General features: G+C 43.6%; 1 protein-coding gene and 1 non-coding gene across 5 annotated transcripts in view; one reads left to right on the top strand and one right to left on the bottom strand.

Annotated features, from left to right (window-relative positions):
- Positions 1-11,849, top strand: part of ARHGEF12 (Rho guanine nucleotide exchange factor 12) — a 139,428-nt gene extending 127,579 nt beyond the window's left edge. For all 4 annotated transcript variants that reach the window (XM_046014699.1, XM_046014698.1, XM_046014695.1 and 1 more), the window contains 9 exons: positions 513-680; positions 1,542-1,629; positions 2,131-2,217; positions 2,351-2,430; positions 2,731-2,964; positions 5,326-5,793; positions 6,580-6,896; positions 8,022-8,091; positions 8,662-11,849. In XM_046014699.1, coding sequence (XP_045870655.1) covers positions 513-680; positions 1,542-1,629; positions 2,131-2,217; positions 2,351-2,430; positions 2,731-2,964; positions 5,326-5,793; positions 6,580-6,896; positions 8,022-8,091; positions 8,662-8,672 — 1,523 coding nt within the window. In that variant the 3' untranslated portion in view covers positions 8,673-11,849. The remainder of the gene's footprint in view (positions 1-512; positions 681-1,541; positions 1,630-2,130; positions 2,218-2,350; positions 2,431-2,730; positions 2,965-5,325; positions 5,794-6,579; positions 6,897-8,021; positions 8,092-8,661) is intronic.
- A 5,557-nt stretch (positions 11,850-17,406) lies between these two features.
- Positions 17,407-17,510, bottom strand: LOC123950133. The gene has a single exon (XR_006820137.1). It is a non-coding gene; the product is annotated as a U6 spliceosomal RNA (small nuclear RNA).

The following is a 17,510-nucleotide window of genomic DNA, read 5'->3' as shown; positions in this document are numbered from 1 at the left end:
GAGGAAGTAAAGTTCCTTCAGGTCAAAGAGAAGAGACAGCAGTTGATGGGTTTCAGTGACAGGAGTGAGCAGCGCTGCCCTGTTCTTTTTGCAGAAGATCTGCTTACGTTATTTTATTCTAGGTGAAGTGCATTAAATATTCACTGAGGGCTGAAGCAGAAAAGTTTGTCATGATTCGGTCCTGTCTCCAGCATTCTTATATTCTAATGAGCTTTCTAGTAAGCTTTCTTTAAACCACTCCATTTCAAACTATCTCTGATGAGGAATCATGGTTTGGGGGGTTTTTTGGTTTTTTTGTTTTTAATTTCTTGTCAGTCACAGACTGACACTTCGGTGTGATACAATATAAAAATGAATTATTAAAAAATGAAACTAAGAAAGACAATAGCAAGTCAATCTTTAAAATGTGTTAGATATAATAGGAATAAATCTTCTCTGTCAAATTGTTATAAAGTTTATAAAACACATCTCAGTGTCTCTGCTAATCACCTTCTCCCCACTTTGACTTCCAGATCTGTACACATTGCTGCTGGAAGACATTCTTGTATTGTTACAGAAACAAGATGACAGACTGGTGTTAAGATGTCATAGCAAGATTCTGGCGTCTACCGCTGACAGCAAGCACACATTCAGCCCTGTCATTAAGTTGAATACCGTGCTGGTCCGACAAGTGGCAACAGGCAAGTATGTCCGAGGAGTGACAGTGACCTCGGGTTCATCGTGAAGTTGCACGAGATAGTCAGTATTGGTCAAATAGCCCGACTGGTGGACAAATGGAATGAAATGATTTACTGCTTAGAAAGTAAATTAAGAGTTTATACCCCTCCACAAGAGTTTTTTATACCCCCAAATTATTTGGGAAGCCTGGCTTCTCTGAGCACTTTTCTGCATTGGAAAATTTCCTACATGCTCCTTTTATCTTTATTCCTTAGTCAGATCATGGACAGGTACCAAGGAAGATGGTGAACTGAGAGGTAATCTCAATGAAAAGGCTTTCCTTAGAGTTGTATGTTTTCTGATTTGTGATAAAAGAGCAAACAAGCAAAAATGGAGAGGTGGGTGTAGTTTGGGATTTCAGAAATCCACTTAAGTTAGCAAATTATATATTAATCACAGTAACAGTGGAGTCCTTTTAAAACTTGTTAGTTCTGTAACAGCAAGATAAACTGATGGCCTCTTTTCTCCAGTATTTATTGAATATTATTAAGTAACTGTTTAGCTAAAGGGCAATTCAAAATAAATGCGAAAACCTCATAGTGCTCCTTAATTCAGATATACAACCATCTCCTTGTTTCTATGAAGTTTCTGTGGAATCCATGCTAGTTTTTATGATCTTGGTTTTATTGAAGTATAATATGTACAACATAACATACAGTAAGTTGCACCGATTTTAAGTGTATAGCTTAATGAATTTTTACAAAGTGAGCTGATTAGCCTTTACCCAGATTAAAGTGTGGAATAAACCAGGACTCTAGAAGCATCCTTCATGGCCTCTAGGTCATATTCATGTGTTAGAGTAATTTCTCTCTTGTTTCTTCCAGATAACAAAGCTTTATTTGTCATCTCCATGTCAGACAATGGAGCCCAAATTTATGAGCTGGTGGCACAGACGGTTTCCGAAAAGACTGTGTATGTATTAGATGGAGCTACCTTGCTCTAATCGTTTTTATTATTCGCAATATGTTATTCTATAAACTTAACTTGGTTTTTGTAATAGTACTTTGGAAACCAAAAACTATATTGAAACAAGGACTTCCCGTATATTCTTTTCAAGATGTTTCTCTAAAAACGTGTTCCTTTTTAGTTTGATGTTCCTTATTTTGATTCTATACTATTGCAAGTATCTTTCTAAGGAAAAATTCTCAGAAGGGTGAAGTGAAATTTTTTGATGTTCAGTGTATCCGTAATGTTGTTTGTTGGGTTTTTCTTTAAGGTGCAGTGTTTTTTATAATCTCTACTTAAGAGCCAAAATAAAGACACTCTCTGGCGGAAGGAGGGTTTTTCGTTGGATTGGCTTGATTTGGTTGCTGGTTGGTTTGTTTTTGTTATTATTTCTTTCTGAGTATATTTAAAGGGCATTTTTTTTCCCCTCTCCTTTTTGGATTTTGGATCCTTTCAAACTCCCTGCAGCTGGCAAGACCTGATCTGTCGGATGGCTGCCTCAGTGAAGGAACAGTCCGCAAAGCCCATCCCGTTGCCACAGTCACCGCCTTGCGAGTGAGTGTGCCTCCGCCTCGTAGTACGACTGACTGTGTTTTGGTCAGGAAAGGAAGGGATGATCCCTACATTTCACTGTGGTGATGTTTGGACACCTCACAAAGCTGAAAGAATTGTTTTCTTTCTTCCACAGAGGCGACAACGATGAAGAAACAGCTCCCAAATTAAAAGTGGAACATCACAGCATTTCGGTCCCTGGTCTGCAGAGTCCAGGTAAACTGATGTGTTAGCTTAACCTGGAAGAATGGAGTCTGTGTTTCACTTGGGAAAATGCAAAGAAACTTGAAGTCTTTCGGTTTATGCAGATTCTCGCGTCGGCTGTTTACTTTCACAAACTTCGCTTACAAGCCTTGCGTGCACCCTGGTAACGCCACTCTGAGTGTGTCTTCCCTAACAGCCAATGGTCTCTGTCCTCATGTGGTTATTCTGTTCCAAGTACTGCCTGAATGCTTCATGTTAAAAATTAACCGTTTTGTTTAAGATCTGTTCTGCTTTTTCTGTTCCATTGGACAGACAGAGATTTGGGATTAGAGTCTCCCTTAATATCATCAAAACCTCAGTCTCATTCACTGGGTACCTCTGGGAAATCTGAGGTAGACGATCTCTTTGTGGCTGAGAGACAGTTTGCTAAGGAGCAGCATGCAGACGGGACTCTGCAGGAAGCTGGAACAAGTTACCAAATCCCAGGCCCAGACCCACACTTGGCTGCCTCAGAAGAACGGTGGGCACTGGATGCACTAAGGAATTGTAAGTTTTATTCCTGAGTTAACACAGGTACTTGTGCAGGACCCGGGTTGTGTCATGGACTGTGCAGCCATGTAGGGAGAATCCAAAGAAGTGGGAACTCTGACTTTTCCCTTAAAGAATTTTACCATCTAGTTGGGAAGAAGATAGAAAACCTCCCACTCTTTAACCAGTACAGGTATGTCAGAATTGATCTGGTTTTGGTGACAAGAGAGGGAAGCATCAGGAGACAAGGGAGAGGTGATTATTGCCTTGTAGAATGGGTAAGACTCAGGTATGTAGAGAAGGTACAGGTAAGAATCATGGTAAGACCAGAAGCACAGAGGCAGGAGGCCGCGAGGGTGCTCTGAGAGTGGCGAGCACACTGCCCTAGTGCAGGGTGTGGGAGAGAAGCCTGGCAAGGTCGGAGCCGGGATGCTGAGGCCAGCCACTGTGAACCTGAAACGCCACATTGAGTCCTCTGGGTTTTAAGAATGGCACAGCACAGGGGGTAGCTGGGTGGTGCAGTTGGTCGAGAGTCCCACTCTCAGTTCAGCTCAGGCCGTCATCTCAGGGTCGGGAGGTTGAGTCCTGCATTGGGCTGTGCACTGGGCATGGAGCCTGCTTCAGATCATTCTCCCTCTCACCACCCCCCTTCCCTCTCTCCTCTCTTTCTGCCCCTCTCTCCCTCTTACACACACACACACACACGTGCTCGCTGTCTCTGGAAAAAAAAAAAAAAAAAAAGATGGTACAGCACATATTTTGAGGGTTTTTTCAAACTACAGGTATTTTTCTAGTTTTCTTTAGAGATTGCGGTACTCTCCACCCTAGCCCGTTCCCTCTCTCTGTCTCTACCACTCTCTCTCACACACACAGTGCACACCCACAAGGTGGGTGGCCCTTGCCACTCTTGTTAGCTAGCCCCCCACTCTAGCCTGGCTGAGAATCACTTACAAATGGGAGCCTGTCCCATCTCGCAGGTGTCCCGGAGGAGGGGAAAGGCTGAGAAGGGTTGCTCTAGCTGCCGAGAACCATTTGAAGTTTTGAAGCTAGGGAGCTAGGGTATGACTAGTGAGAACAGATGGCTCAGGCTGAGAGGGTGGAAAGGTTGGGGTGGGAGGAGACAGGAGGGGGAGGCTAGTGTGAAGGCACTGTGGTGGGCTGGGCTTGAGGCAGAAAGGGTTTGGGCTAGAACGGTATTAGAGGAAAAAAATCAAGTGAGGAGGCAACAAATACTTAAAATAATCGAAAAGGGAATATTTAGTTGATTTCCATGTTCTTGTCAGAAATCAAAGTCAGAGAGGACTACTACTGCCCACTGCCACACTTTTCTTTTTTCCCCCTTCTTCTACTTGCCAGAGATTATGGGCTCAATTTTAAAACTGGCAGGCTATTTTAGAGGAAGTAACGAGCAGGAGATTGGAGTTTTAAGACTGGAGCTTTGGTGAGAGGGTAGGGGAGAGCTGGATTTGAGTGTGAGAGCCGAGGGAATGCACAGCATTAGAAGGACCAAGGGCCAAACGCTAGTGGAGACCTTGTCAAAAGAAACAGGAGAAAGAAATTAAGGCAGAGTTAAAAGTTGGGAATTTCACATTCTCGAAGATCTACTTTATTGTCGATTCTCCTGAATGAATAGTCAGAATGCTTTCTGGTGGTTTGACTGACACTGTCGCAGGGACTCTGTCCTTGTATGTGTGGCCTCACAGCATACACCTGCCCATTGAAAACTGAGTTGCTTCTCTTTTCAACAGCCTAGGCAAGCTGAGCCTCCAGTTAAGGTCATTTTTAAAAAATTTTTTTTAATTTTCTTATCCATTGAAAGTATACATGCTACCAAATCATTGAAAGTAAATCTCATTACAGGACAGTGTCATTTTCTTCACCATTTAAGGAGATTCCTTGGGATATTATAAATGACAAAATAAATGTTCTGTGTTTCTAATAAAATTGGAAAAAATAACGCCTGTGTATACAGTGTCTGCTTCTGAAAAAGCAAAACTTTGAGGGCTTCTTTTCTAGCATAACACAGCTTTTTAACATTGTTTTAAGAAATACCTTTGGGGTATTACTCAAGTAATGTGAAGAGAAAGGAGAGGCAGGCATGGAACTGGGGATTTAGCAGTGCCTCCTGGTTCAGAAGGCTTACATCTTTCCAAGTCTTGTTTAATGTTAAACTTTCTCTAAATGGTGCCTTATTTCATTTTTCAGTACAAAACAAAACAAAACAAATGATTGCATGAAATTAACATTTTGACTCTATGTTACTAAAAAGGTACTTACCCTTAGAAATAATGGGTGACTCCACAAACTAATTTAATTCCGGCAGTCTGCGGTTATCATTGTGAATGTGTGGTTTTTTCTCCTCCCTCCCTAAATCTCCAGTGGGCTTGCTGAAGCAGCTGCTCGTGCAACAGCTGGGTTTGACTGAGAAGAGCACCCAGGAAGACTGGCCACATTTCCCAAGATACAGGACAGCGTCTTCAGGGGTGCAGACAGACGGTGGAGCCCAGAACTCTGAGAACAGTAAGGCCTATCCTCCTGGCGAAGGACACATGCCCTTTAGAACTGGAAGTGGTGATGCTGCCACTTGTTACAGTCCACGGACTTCAGCTGAGTCTTCTACTCCACGGGATTCAGTGGTTCTGGCATTCCGAGATAGCCAGGCAAGTAACATTTTAGTAATGGACCACATGCTTAGGACCCCGGAGATGCCTCCTGCAGAGCCCGAAGGGAGTCTTGATGAGAGTGGAGAGCACTTTTTTGATGCCCGTGAAGCACACAGTGATGATAATCCATCAGAAGGTGATGGAGCAGTTAAGAAGGAAGAGGATGTTAATTTGCGCATCTCAGGCAAGTTTCTTTCACACGTGAACTTGGATTGTGCTGGTTATTACCTGTGCTGTGTGCTGAGACAGATGTTGTTTGGGTATCCACACATGACCCTCTGTGTGCGTGTGCGTGCACGTGCGTGTGCATGTGTGTAGCCCTTACTTTCCCCTGCGGTAAATAATTACTGAATCTGCTCCATGCCAGACCCCATCCTGGGTCCTGGGAGATACGGCATTGACTAAAACACAGAAAAGTCCACTGTCCTTGTGAAGCTTGAATACTGGTGAGGAAAGAGTCATGGTAGATAAGTAAACCAACAGATGTCAGATGGTGGGAAGAATTAAGAGGAAGCATAAGTCAGACCGGGGCAGACAGGGTGATGAGGAAGAGGGCCTCTGTGAGTAGCACGGGAGCAGAGCCGTGCGGGCAGTGAGCGGGGAGGCCGTGTGGCATCTGGGAGCAGGGGGTACAGCAGAGAACTGGGGCACCCGTGCGGGAGATGAGGCATGAGAGCTCTGTGGCTGGGGAGGCGGTGGCAAGACCACACAGGGCCTTTGTAGTTTCCAGCTTTTAAGATGCTCACTGATCTGAAATTATTTAGAAATTACATGAAAGTTTGCTAAGTTTCGCTTCAGCCCGAAGTGAGAAGATTCTGATATACTTAAAACTGAACTCTGGAAGCGAGGCATTAATGGCTCTTCTCCCCTCTGTTGGCTTTTGAGGTTGTCAGCGTAGCACCTCATCTCTTTTCCTTGAGGTGAGGAAGGCAGCACGGAGCTCATCAGACTGTTCTGTGTGTGTCAATAGGAAACTATCTGATTCTTGATGGCTACGAAGCAGTGCAGGAGAGCTCCACGGATGAGGGGCTTGCCTCCTCGCTTCCCCCGCCGCCCACGACAGGCACCCCCTCCACGGACTCTGCCCACCCGCAGCAGCACTCGCCCCAGCGTGCCCATTCCGACGGGGCGGCTTCCCCGTTCAGCCCGGAATTCCTGGTCCAGCAGCGCTGGGGAGCCATGGAGGATTCCTGTTTTGAGATCCAGAGTCCCTCCTCTTGTGCAGACTCACAGAGCCAGATCATGGAGTACATTCGTAAGATCGAGGCTGACCTTGAACACTTAAAGGTACCTCAGACCTCAGCGTCCTCGAAGCTTGGGTAAAGAAACAAATTTCACAGAGAGGAGGTAGAGAACGACCAAAACGCTGATGCCAGTGACCTTGTTCATATTCTAGATTTCTGTTTTCTAGATTTACTGATTTCTTATTCTAGATTCTAGATTTACTGTTTCTAGATTCTAGATTTACTGTTTTCTTTGACCATTACCCATGAATGGACTTGGATAAAAAGCCAAGATCACGGTGCATCTGGTTGCTGATCAGAACAGAACAGAAAACCTCATAGTACCATATAGATGGCATGTTTGTGTGAGGTTCTCGATATAAACACCCTAATATATTTGGGGTGATTGGCTGGCCTGCCTGAGAATATGTGAACAGCAAGCCAGTGACAGGTGGGGCTTGTGTCGTTCCCAGAGTCTCTTCTAGGAAATGCTTTCATTTATTAATGATCCGTGAATTGTTAGGTGATGGGTAGTTTCCCAGACGCTCGGACACACAGAAGTGGGCTCCAGTGGCTCCCCTGATCCCGAGAGCTGGGCACAATTGGAGTTTTGTGAATCAGAATTGAGGTCGTCACCGCACCAGCCGCTGTTTCAGAACTGACTTCCGTGGTGATTACTGAGAAAAGGACTTTATCTTATAAACTTCGTTGTCAGTAGACCCAACTGCTAGAGCCCAACATTTTTTCATGACTTCATTTAGTTAGAGGCTTTAGGGACAACATTGAAGGTGTTCTTAGCCTTTTAGCTAAAGACTGGTGTCCCTTCATTTAGTTTTTAACTTCCCGTGACACATTTTCCCTTCATGTGATTGTAGCTGGTGTCATCCAGGGGCTGATGAAGTATCTGCTGTGGGCAGGTTGGCTCTTACACAGCCCGTGTCACCTGTGGGACTATTTCCAGGGTGACTCTGAGGGTAGGAATCGCCTTTATGGAGAAAGTTTTAAGTTACTCACGTAAGGGAGGTGAAAGGAATGCGGTTCACTTTTCTCCCCCACTAACAAAACTCTTCACGACGTTAATGTTGAAATCTAGACGTGCCTAGTGATAATATGGGAAAGTTTGCCTTCCTGTTTTCATAAAGAAAAATTACGATGTTCAAAGGACAAACCTGTGGGTCTTATTTTACAGAAGGTGGAGGAAAGTTACAGCATGCTTTGCCAAAGGCTGGCTGGATCAGCCCTCACAGACAAGCACTCAGGTATGTGAAAATTGTGGATTCCCGACTCTCGAATCATTCTGCCTGAACAGTACATCGAATGAAATGATTTGTTATTCTTTAAAGTGGAAACCTTCTGAGATTCCATTTCTTTCCTGTCTTTAAAAAGCCACTTGTTTCCAAATATCGTAGATCAAGCAGAGGCTGTAGTCTGCTGACTAGGCCCTTTCTCCCCTCCGAGGCACTGTGGTTGTCAGTTTCTGCGCCATCTGCCCCCCGCCCCGTTCCCCCCACACCTTTGCAAGAGCAGAAAACAGGGTGGGGGTAGGCCTGGTAAATCCTAGATTCCTAAGAGATTTGCCAGTGCTGCTGTGAAGGAGGCTCATGTCTGTCCTTTGGGGTCTGTCCTGACGGTAGGAGCACTGTCTCCCCGTGACTGTGAATGGATCTGTGTTCAGTGCAGCAGTCTGTCCACATTTGCTTCCCTGTTGTCCGGTGAGGCCTTCCCAATCCAGAAAGACATACCGAGACCCGCAGGTGTCAGACGTGTTCTCCGGGCGTTCATTTGTTCTTCAAATTAATTTGATCCCTGTGTATCTTTATTCTTCCCAGATAAAAGTTAGAGCCGCGTGTCCTGGAGGTGACTGATGGTTGTTGGACTCTGAGCATCGGCCTTGTGGCACCCATCCCGGCTGCACCGAGGACACAGAGAGTGTGTGACAGAGGGTCTGCCTGTGAAGCCCCTGGGGGCGGCCGTGTTCCCCGGGCGCCCAGAGCGGGACTAGTTCCTCACAGTCCGGCAGCTGCACAAGTCTGTCAGGGAGGGAGTCCTGACTCTCAACTCTGCTCTCCTCACTATCGGAAATTCATTTTGATTCAGAACAAAAACCAAATGTATAGAGCTTTGGGTGTAGGATATGAAATTTTACTTAGACTTAAGAAAAAGAGAAAATCAGATGTATTTATTTGACTTCATTCCGTATTTGAAAGCACATTTTAATTTTTATTTTGCCATGTTTTGTTTTAATTGAGTAGTGAGAGTTTTTGCCCTTTGTGTTTAGTACACCCAAGGGTCAGTTGCTCCTGAAGCCAAGAGTTCCGGTGAGGTATTAGGAGGCTGGGTGGAGAGGTGGAGAGGAGGAAGTAAGCCGGGGAAGGGAGGAGCAGCCAGCCTCCACGAAACTGGATTCCATGTCCTCTTCTGTCCGGGAGGCATCGTCTTTGAGGGGCACCTCAGAGGCGCAGTATGCCCATGGCTCCTGCGGTCAGAGGACTTGAGCTGTGTGCTGTCCAGGTGGGCGAGAGTCAGGTGGCCTTCCTCCCACCCGAGGCAAGCACATGTCCTCTGTAGCTGGGATCCACCCCCAATTAACAGAAAATCCTCAGTGTACTAAGTAGCAGGCACTTGAAAATGGTGTGTTTTCTTCTGTTGTCTTCTTTTCTATTGAGGGTAGGGATTTGGGAGGGAGAGGAAAGCAAATTTTATTTTCTTGGCTATAAATTCGTTATTCTTGGTATTGTTGCATTTTTTGTAATTATACATTAGACTTGGGCACTTGTGTAAAATTATCCCTGCAGACTGAGCAGGAAGGAAAAACCAACAAATGGAGAAGCTTCAGATGGCGGCAGGGGTGGGGGTGCAGAGGAAGGGCGGGACGGGAGCTGGGGTGGGGGGAAAGAGTCTGGGAAGGTTAGCTAACTGAATCACTACTGAGTTGAACCATGGCTGTCATTAGCCACGGGTACTGCTGAACACAAGGCCAGTAAAATTTTAGTACCTGGAGGTTTGACTCTAATATTTAAATTTTGCACTGATGGTGCCAAAGGGCTCTTTGAGTTCAGAGGAGAGCCACGAGCGGAGTGGAGAGGGGTGCGGTGGAGAAGGCCGAGCTGCTCATACCAGCCCCGGAAGCACTTCTTCTGACTTCACTGCGGGAGCTTTCTCCACACTGGTGCATGAATGACCTTAATTGCAGACCAGAGCATACACTGGAAACTGTGGGCAAGGGGTTGCTAACTGCCTGCTCTAGAATGAACTGTAGTATGGGCAGCACCCGACAGAGATCAATGTTTCAGAATAGTGACTTGAGAACTCCTTCGGTTATATTGGCTTTCTGTGGTTTTCTTTGTGCATTGGGTATACATTGTTTCAGAGTATGTTTGCCAACTAGAACTCAATCATTTGTCAAATCTTCAAATTCTGTTCATACGCAAAGCGTTCCTCTGCTGCTCTTATCTTTCGGGAGTGTCCTCTGAAGCCTGTGGGTGATCCGGAGGTGGTTAGTACTCTTCCCCTGCACTCTCCTCGCAAGTGATAAGGCTTCCCTACTACTTTCTTAAACACCACTACCACTTAACAAGCTCCTGTGTGTCCGCATTCCTGTTTTCTGCCTTTTCAAACCTGACCTAGGTTTTAAGGAGCGCAACTTGGATCCTTGGACCTCATCTCTAAATTAGAATGCCCTTTCAGTTGTAGACCAAGTGTAAGTTGAATCAGAATGGGAGTAAAAATTGCCGAAGCAGGAGCTAGTAAGTGAAGCTTGGGACTTGAACTTTCTGTATCTCTTAAGAGAAAACAGGTAGAAACGGAATGGTTACGTGCTGCTGGAAACAGATAGTCACTCCCAGCTGAAAGGGTAACACACTTGGAGCCACATGACCCCAGTGTCCTCAGCTGGCATTTATTTAATCAGGAGAAAGATAAATAAAAAATAGAACTTTCACCTTAAGTTCAGACAGTCCAGGGTAGTCACGTGATTCTCTAGCACTCAATTAAGAAACTTCAGGTTTCTGTTCTAGCTCAGCCAGATCTTGTCCTTAACAATTTGTTTTTGTTTTCCTGCGATTAAACCTCTCCTTGGAACCGGGCTAACTGGAAAAATACTTTGGCCCTGCTCTAGTACTTCCAAATAAATTCATATCTGGATTTTTAAATGAAGACCCAAAACAAAGTCTTAAGTCTGAAAAGATCCCACAATTTTCCGTGTTCTTTTTCTCTTTAACCAGCTTAACTTCTCCCTCTGCCTTCCCAGCCTCACCTCCCACACCCTCCTTTTCTTTTGGCCCCTGTAATCACATCCACTTTCCTCTGATACGTGTAGGCCCTTCAGGGTGATGGAATTAGATATTCCTCCTCTTTCTGAGTGACAGTGGCCAGCATCAAAGCTGTTCTCTCAAAGTTACTTGACTAGAAGCTGGATCCCAGGCTGCTGAGCAAAGCAGCCTCCCCAGAGCAGGAGAGCTGGGTTGTAGCCACTGAAGTGGCCTGCCATGACCCTGCGCTCTCTTCTGTGGGCCTCATGGCTTCTTTGGTATTAAGTGGCAAATTACATTTGGAGTGTCTCCTTCCTTTTCAGAGAACAGAGTTAATCAAAGCAAATCAGCAAGCCCCCAAAGTGCTATAATTTAAAATCATGATTACAGCCCTAGAAGCCATATATTTTGCATACTTTAAAATCAGCTAACTTGGACTGCCTGCGTTGTCTTGGCTTTTAGAAGCTAAACTGTAACTCTTTATTATATTGTACCATAAGAAGGTATATTTTATTAGCTTTTTTGGCTTCCTGTTCCCCAAAACAGCTTCTAACCACTGTTGGAAAGGATGTGGCTCTTTATCTTTTTTTTTTTTTTTTTTTTTAGGATTTTATTTTTAAGTAACCCTCTACACCTGATGTGGGGCTCGAACCCACAACCCCAAATCAGGAGTCACATGCTCTACCGACAGAGCCAGCCAGGTGCCCCAAGGATGTGTCTCTTTAAAACAGGTTTTCAATAAAATGGAAAAAAAAAATAAAATAAAACAGGTTTTCATTTGCTTTTGGAGGAGAAAGGGGGAACCTAATGTGATTAAGGAGAAAACCTTTTTTTTTTCTTCTTTTTAGAACGTAAAATAATTCTTCCTGTGAGTTGTCTTTTACTTGCATGCTTTTTTTTTTTTTATGTGATGTTGGTAAATTTGGTGTATTACATGGAGCTTCTGTATTTCAAACTGGAAACTGTCTTCTCTGAAGGTGGTGTATGATGTTATTTTGAGCTACTAGAGCTTGGGTCAATATTTCCTTCCTTAGATGTCACAGAGGACGTCACTGAGAAGTGTGTACAGAGGACCTCAAAATAGAAAATTTGGCAAGACCCCCTGGTCCTCTTTGTGCTGGCTACTTTTGCCCCCCTCTACCATTAGTGTTTTTGTTGTGTAAATCCTGTTTTCTTCCAACTGTCCCACCCCTTTTCAGTGATCTGCAAAATTGTCCTTTCTTCAAGAAAAGAGTTTCTTTTGCCTCATTCCTTATGCCTTCCCCACTGGTACTGATGGTTTTGATAATAAACTTGTAGAAAAAAAAAAAATGTACCTCGTAGAAGGAAGCCCTGTCTGCCATTTCCAGGTGCCAACGGCGAAGCAAATGTCCTGCAAAAGTGATAGCTGTAATGTCCGCACTACCGGTTACTTTTAATGAGCCTCTTCTTACGAGAACATCTTATTTTCCTTGTTCGCCATACAATCATGTACTCTTTAACAGACATTACTTTTAAAAAAATCTGGAACTATCTTTAAAAAAAAAAACTTTATTAATAATCATGTATTTTTACTGATCACATTTTGAAATGCCTAAAAGACTTTATTGTTCTAATTATCCAGGTGTACCTTTGTAAAATAGCTCTTTTATGAATTAGCTGATAAGGTTGTATGTTTCTGGAACAAAATATTGGTCATCTAAAAACTTTCTGTTTTCTGGGGTCTGGGAAAATAGAAAATGAGAGTTCAAATATTAAATATGCTTAAAGGAACCAAGAATGTGACTTTTTATTTATATTCTTCTTGATCTGTCTTATACAAGTTACCCTGGAAAAGCTTAGGCACCAAGGAGGACTTGATTAATCTCACTGGCATTGACCGTCGACGTCTCCCTGCTTGTGAGAGCGTCTTCACTAGGGAGACAGCCAGCTGCCCTCTAATGCGTGAGCTTCCGTGAGGACACCAGCAGCTGGGAATGTCGCTGTACCTGTGGCAGCTTTATTGAGGCATACTGCACGTGCCGTACAATTCACTCCTTTAAAGTGTACAGTTCAACGATTTTTGGTATTTTTTTAAATTGTAGAACATACACACCTAAAATTTGTCATTTTAACCATTTTTAAGTGTATAAATCAGTGGGATTCATGGTTCACTCGAAAATAACATTGACTTTCTGCTACCCTGAATGAACATCTGATGTCTTTATTACCATTCTTATCCCCAGTGCTGGACTAACTAAAGTAGCAACATTTCTATGCTTCTATGGATCTCATTTCAACTCTGAAGGCTTGCTGAGTTTGGCTCTTGGATATGTTGGTTTTGACATAGAGGTATCATCTGACTTATTCTTCGGCTGCTATTTGAATTTTCAGTCATTCAGAGGCATATTTGGCTGATCGTTTTAATAAGCATAGCAAAAAAAATGCTTCGTATTTTGTAGGATTTTTTTAGTTAAGCCTTTTAAAAATTAAGGCTATTCAAATAAACTTTGCGACAATTAACCTGTTAGTAGTTGCAGTTCTGTTGATGAGCATCGCTGGGGGGAATGAATACTTCCTCCATCGCCACTTGCTCCTGGATGGCCGTCTTCTAACAGGAGCACTGTCTCTGCATGGACAGTTACTGTCACTTTGGGCTGCCCTCTTCCAACCTAGAGGACTGGTTCACCAAAGATTCAGTACCAACTTGGGGCGCCTGGGTGGCTCAGTAGGTTAAGCCTCTGCCTTCGGCTCAGGTCATGATCTCAGGGTCCTGGGATCGAGCCCCGCATGGGGCTCTCTGCTTAGCGGGGAGCCTGCTTCCTCCTCTCTGCCTGCCTCTCTGCCCACTTGTGATCTCTCTCTCTCTGTCAAATAAATAAAATCTTAAAAAAAAAATTTAAAAAGATTCAGTACCAACTTGAAAGATAAGAGGATTGATCCTGATGAGTAGTTGCTTTTCAATTGAATATGGTGTCTTCCTACTATGACGAATGTCCTAAAACATTACAGATAAACAACTAGATGTAGGTGTTTCCCATTTCTTTCCTGCCGTGTCAAGTATAATTCATCTGCTCATAGCAAGCGCTTGCCTGATTTTAACCATCAGGATGTGTTTGCTCTGCTGCCTGTTGTTAGTGAGATACCATTGGTCGCTGAGCGTCAGCCGAGAACTCGGTATGAAATCATTCAAGGTAAGTAGAATTCTCTTTCTAGTCTAAAGTCTTTCCCCCTTACTTGATTAGGGTGCTTTTCGACCTATGTATAACTTAAGTCTTCACTTACAGCATTTTATTCCAGGGGATCCCTTTCTTTGTTCGTGGGACCACAGGGTTGGGGCCACCTGAACGTACTGTGATCAAGAACAGTAATTAGGGGGCGCCTGGGTGGCTCACTCGGTTAAGCATCTGCTGTTCGCTCAGATCATGATCCCAGGGTCCTGGGATCCAGCCCCACATTGGGTTCCTGCTCAGCAGAGAGCCTGCTTCTCCCTCTCCCTTTGCCCCACCCCCTGTGTTCCTTCTCTAGCTGTCAAATAAATAAATAAAACTTTTTAAAAAAAAGATTAATTAGGGTACATCTTGGTAATAATTTTTTTGGAGAAATATCTGTACAGATCAATTTTTTTTCCTGCTATCCTTATTTTAAACGGAGAAGGGCAGCAGTGCTCAATCCTTTTGATCTCGGGATCATTTCATACTCTTAAAAATTATTGCGGGCCTCCTGGAGGAGCTTGTGTTCATGTGGGTTGTATCTACTGACATTTACCTTATCAGAAATGAAAAAGAAGGGGCACCTCAGGGGCTCAGTCGTTAAGCGTCTGGGATTGAGCCCCGCATCAGGCTCCCTGCTCAGTGGGAAGCCTGCTTCTCCCTCTTCCACTCCCCCTGCTTGTGTTCCCTCCCTCGCTGTGTCTCTCTCTGCCAAATAAATAAAATCTTAAAAAAAAATTTTTTTATTATGAGATGAGAAAAACAGTAAAAAAATTTCATTTAAAAATAATCATAAACCCATTACATGTTTTTATGAAAAATTTTATTTTCCACAATAAAATTATAAGAGTGTTTTATAGTTCCTCAAATGTCTTAATTGTCATAGTAGAAGACAACTGGATTTTTGTATCTACTTTTGCATGCAATCTGGTGTGCTATGTTGTTTTGGTTCAACTATACGAAGAAAATCCAGCCTCACACAGATATATTTTAAAAAGGGATAAGTATTTTAAAGCCTTTTCAGATGATCGTGGGTATTTTCATACTGCACTGAAACTTGACAAGTGGTGGTTTCTTAAAAGAGAGCAGCAGTGTGGAATCTGAAGCCACATCAATGAAATTTCATAGTCTGTGACACTAAAATCTGTTTTATACTTTTTTATACTAAAGTCCATTTTATTATACTTTCAGTGTGTGAAGAATGGCATCTTTGACCTTGCATGATTTTGTAACATCCTGTATCGGTAATTTGGAAAATACTGGCTTACTGAACTATGTAGGCAGACCTTCAAAGGTTTGGACACATTTCTTTATAATAGAATCAAAAGCTCACATGTATTGATATCAACAGCTGATCTCATTGGAAAAGTCGCAGGGTGGTGGACACACATTTCCAAATTAGTAGTTTAGCGAGAATAGTTGTGACTCCCTGTATCCCTGAAAGTCTTGGGGACCAGCAGGATTTGCAGACCATACTCTGAGAACAGTTGGGGTGATGAAAAGCGCCTGAACAGTTGGATTCAGTTCTAGCTTTTCTGCTCACTTGCTGCGTGACCCCGGGCAGATCATCCCCGGGTGATCAGCATCTCTGAAGTTGGTGGTGGTGGTGTTTTTTTTCTAGGATTTACATACTTCAAGCAGGAAAAGTGAAAAATGATTAGTGAATTTAAAATATGTAAATCTCTCTCTTACTAATGCGGTATTTCATGTTTCATAATGGTTGTGTGTGTTCAAACTCTAGGCTCAAGTGTGCGTGTGTGCAAGCACGCATGTGTGGGAGAGAAGGAGGGAGCGAATGTATGTTCAAATTTAAAAACTTGGTTGCTAGTCTCTATAATAATATACTTGTTTAACCTAGTTCTTCTTTTAAATGGGAAGAAAGAAAAAAACTCAATGATTTAGTAAAAACCTTGTTTTGTTTTAAGATTGTATTTATTTATTTGCGAGAGAGAGCAAACATGAGTGGAGGGGAGGAGTTGGGGGAGAGGGGCAAGCAGAGACCCCATTCAGTGGGGAGCCTAATGCGGGGCTCGATCCAGGACACCGACATCATGACCTGAGCCAAAGTCAGAAACTTAACTGACTGAGCCGCCCAGGTGCCCCCAAGAACCTGGTTTTAAGAAACCTGTATATTGGATTTGTGCTGCTGTGGTGCTGCCGTTACAAGGGGGTAGGTGGAGTGTGGTCATAGTAGACGTCCCAGAAATTTCACCATCGTGTAACTAGTGGTTTTTATCTTGCTAAAAGCCTCTTCAGTTTGCAATGTGCTGATAGCAGGGTTTATCTTCCAGTTTAGCTACATCTTGGTAGTTTGGAAATGTCTGTATTTCCTTAAAATATATGAGATGCTTACATTTTTAATCAATGGGAAACTGGATTGCATTTAATGAGACTTTGTGGTTTTATCTTCCTAAAAGTGCATATATTGCTGTATCTACTTCAGGAAAGAGCATAAGGGATTTTCTTCTTCATACGTACATGTGAATAGGAAATTCATATACTTTGAGACCTTTTCTGGAGGCCGCAGACCCTGTAGCCCAGACATTGTGGCCTGAAGATGGATGTGGGGCAGGGTTTCCGGGGTTTTCCCTGTCTTCCCTTCCTAGCTGTAGGGAACCCAACTTGAGTCCTTTCTACTCTCTGCTCTCACTAGCTCAACCCCTAACCAGGAACGAGTCATTTACCTTATCTGGACCTCTGCTCTCTCATCCTCTACTGAGGAAGTTCGGTGATGATTCTCTCTCCTCCAGTCCCTTCAGTCCTGACAGTCTGTGGAGTTGGTGACACAGGAACACAGAGGCACAGCTTAGCGGTGGCTCGATGGGCAGTCCCAGGTGACCTGTAGCCTTCCCTGGGCTCATGTGTTTCTCCAAACAAGAGTATGATTTTCGTGTCACTCGCTGAAGTCTATTCCTGGAAGTTTCTGTTTCTCCTCCTCTTCTTGGGCCTTTCTTCTTTTGAAGGAGTCATCTCATTGAGTATGACCTGCAGTCTGATGAGGCATTATTTACATTTTTCCTTTTGTCCCCATCTCACTGCCAGTTTACAAGAACCTTGAGGGCTTTTGTGGAAGCAGATCTGACATTTCTGGTTCAGAGGAGACTTTTTTGAGCATTGGCTGAGGAGAGACTGACAGATCCTTTTTTTTTTCTTTTTTTACATGGAATGCTTCTCAAATTTGCGTATCATCCTAGCACAGGGGCCCTGCTAATCTCTGTATCGTTCCAATTTTAGTATGTGTGCTGCTGAAGCGAGCAC

The sequence above is a fragment of the Meles meles genome, chromosome 8 (genome assembly GCF_922984935.1).
Source record: "Meles meles chromosome 8, mMelMel3.1 paternal haplotype, whole genome shotgun sequence".
Classification (NCBI taxonomy): Eukaryota; Metazoa; Chordata; class Mammalia; order Carnivora; family Mustelidae; genus Meles; species Meles meles.
Note: the sequence above shows the minus strand (reverse complement) of the source record. Positions and strands in the feature narration are given on the sequence as shown.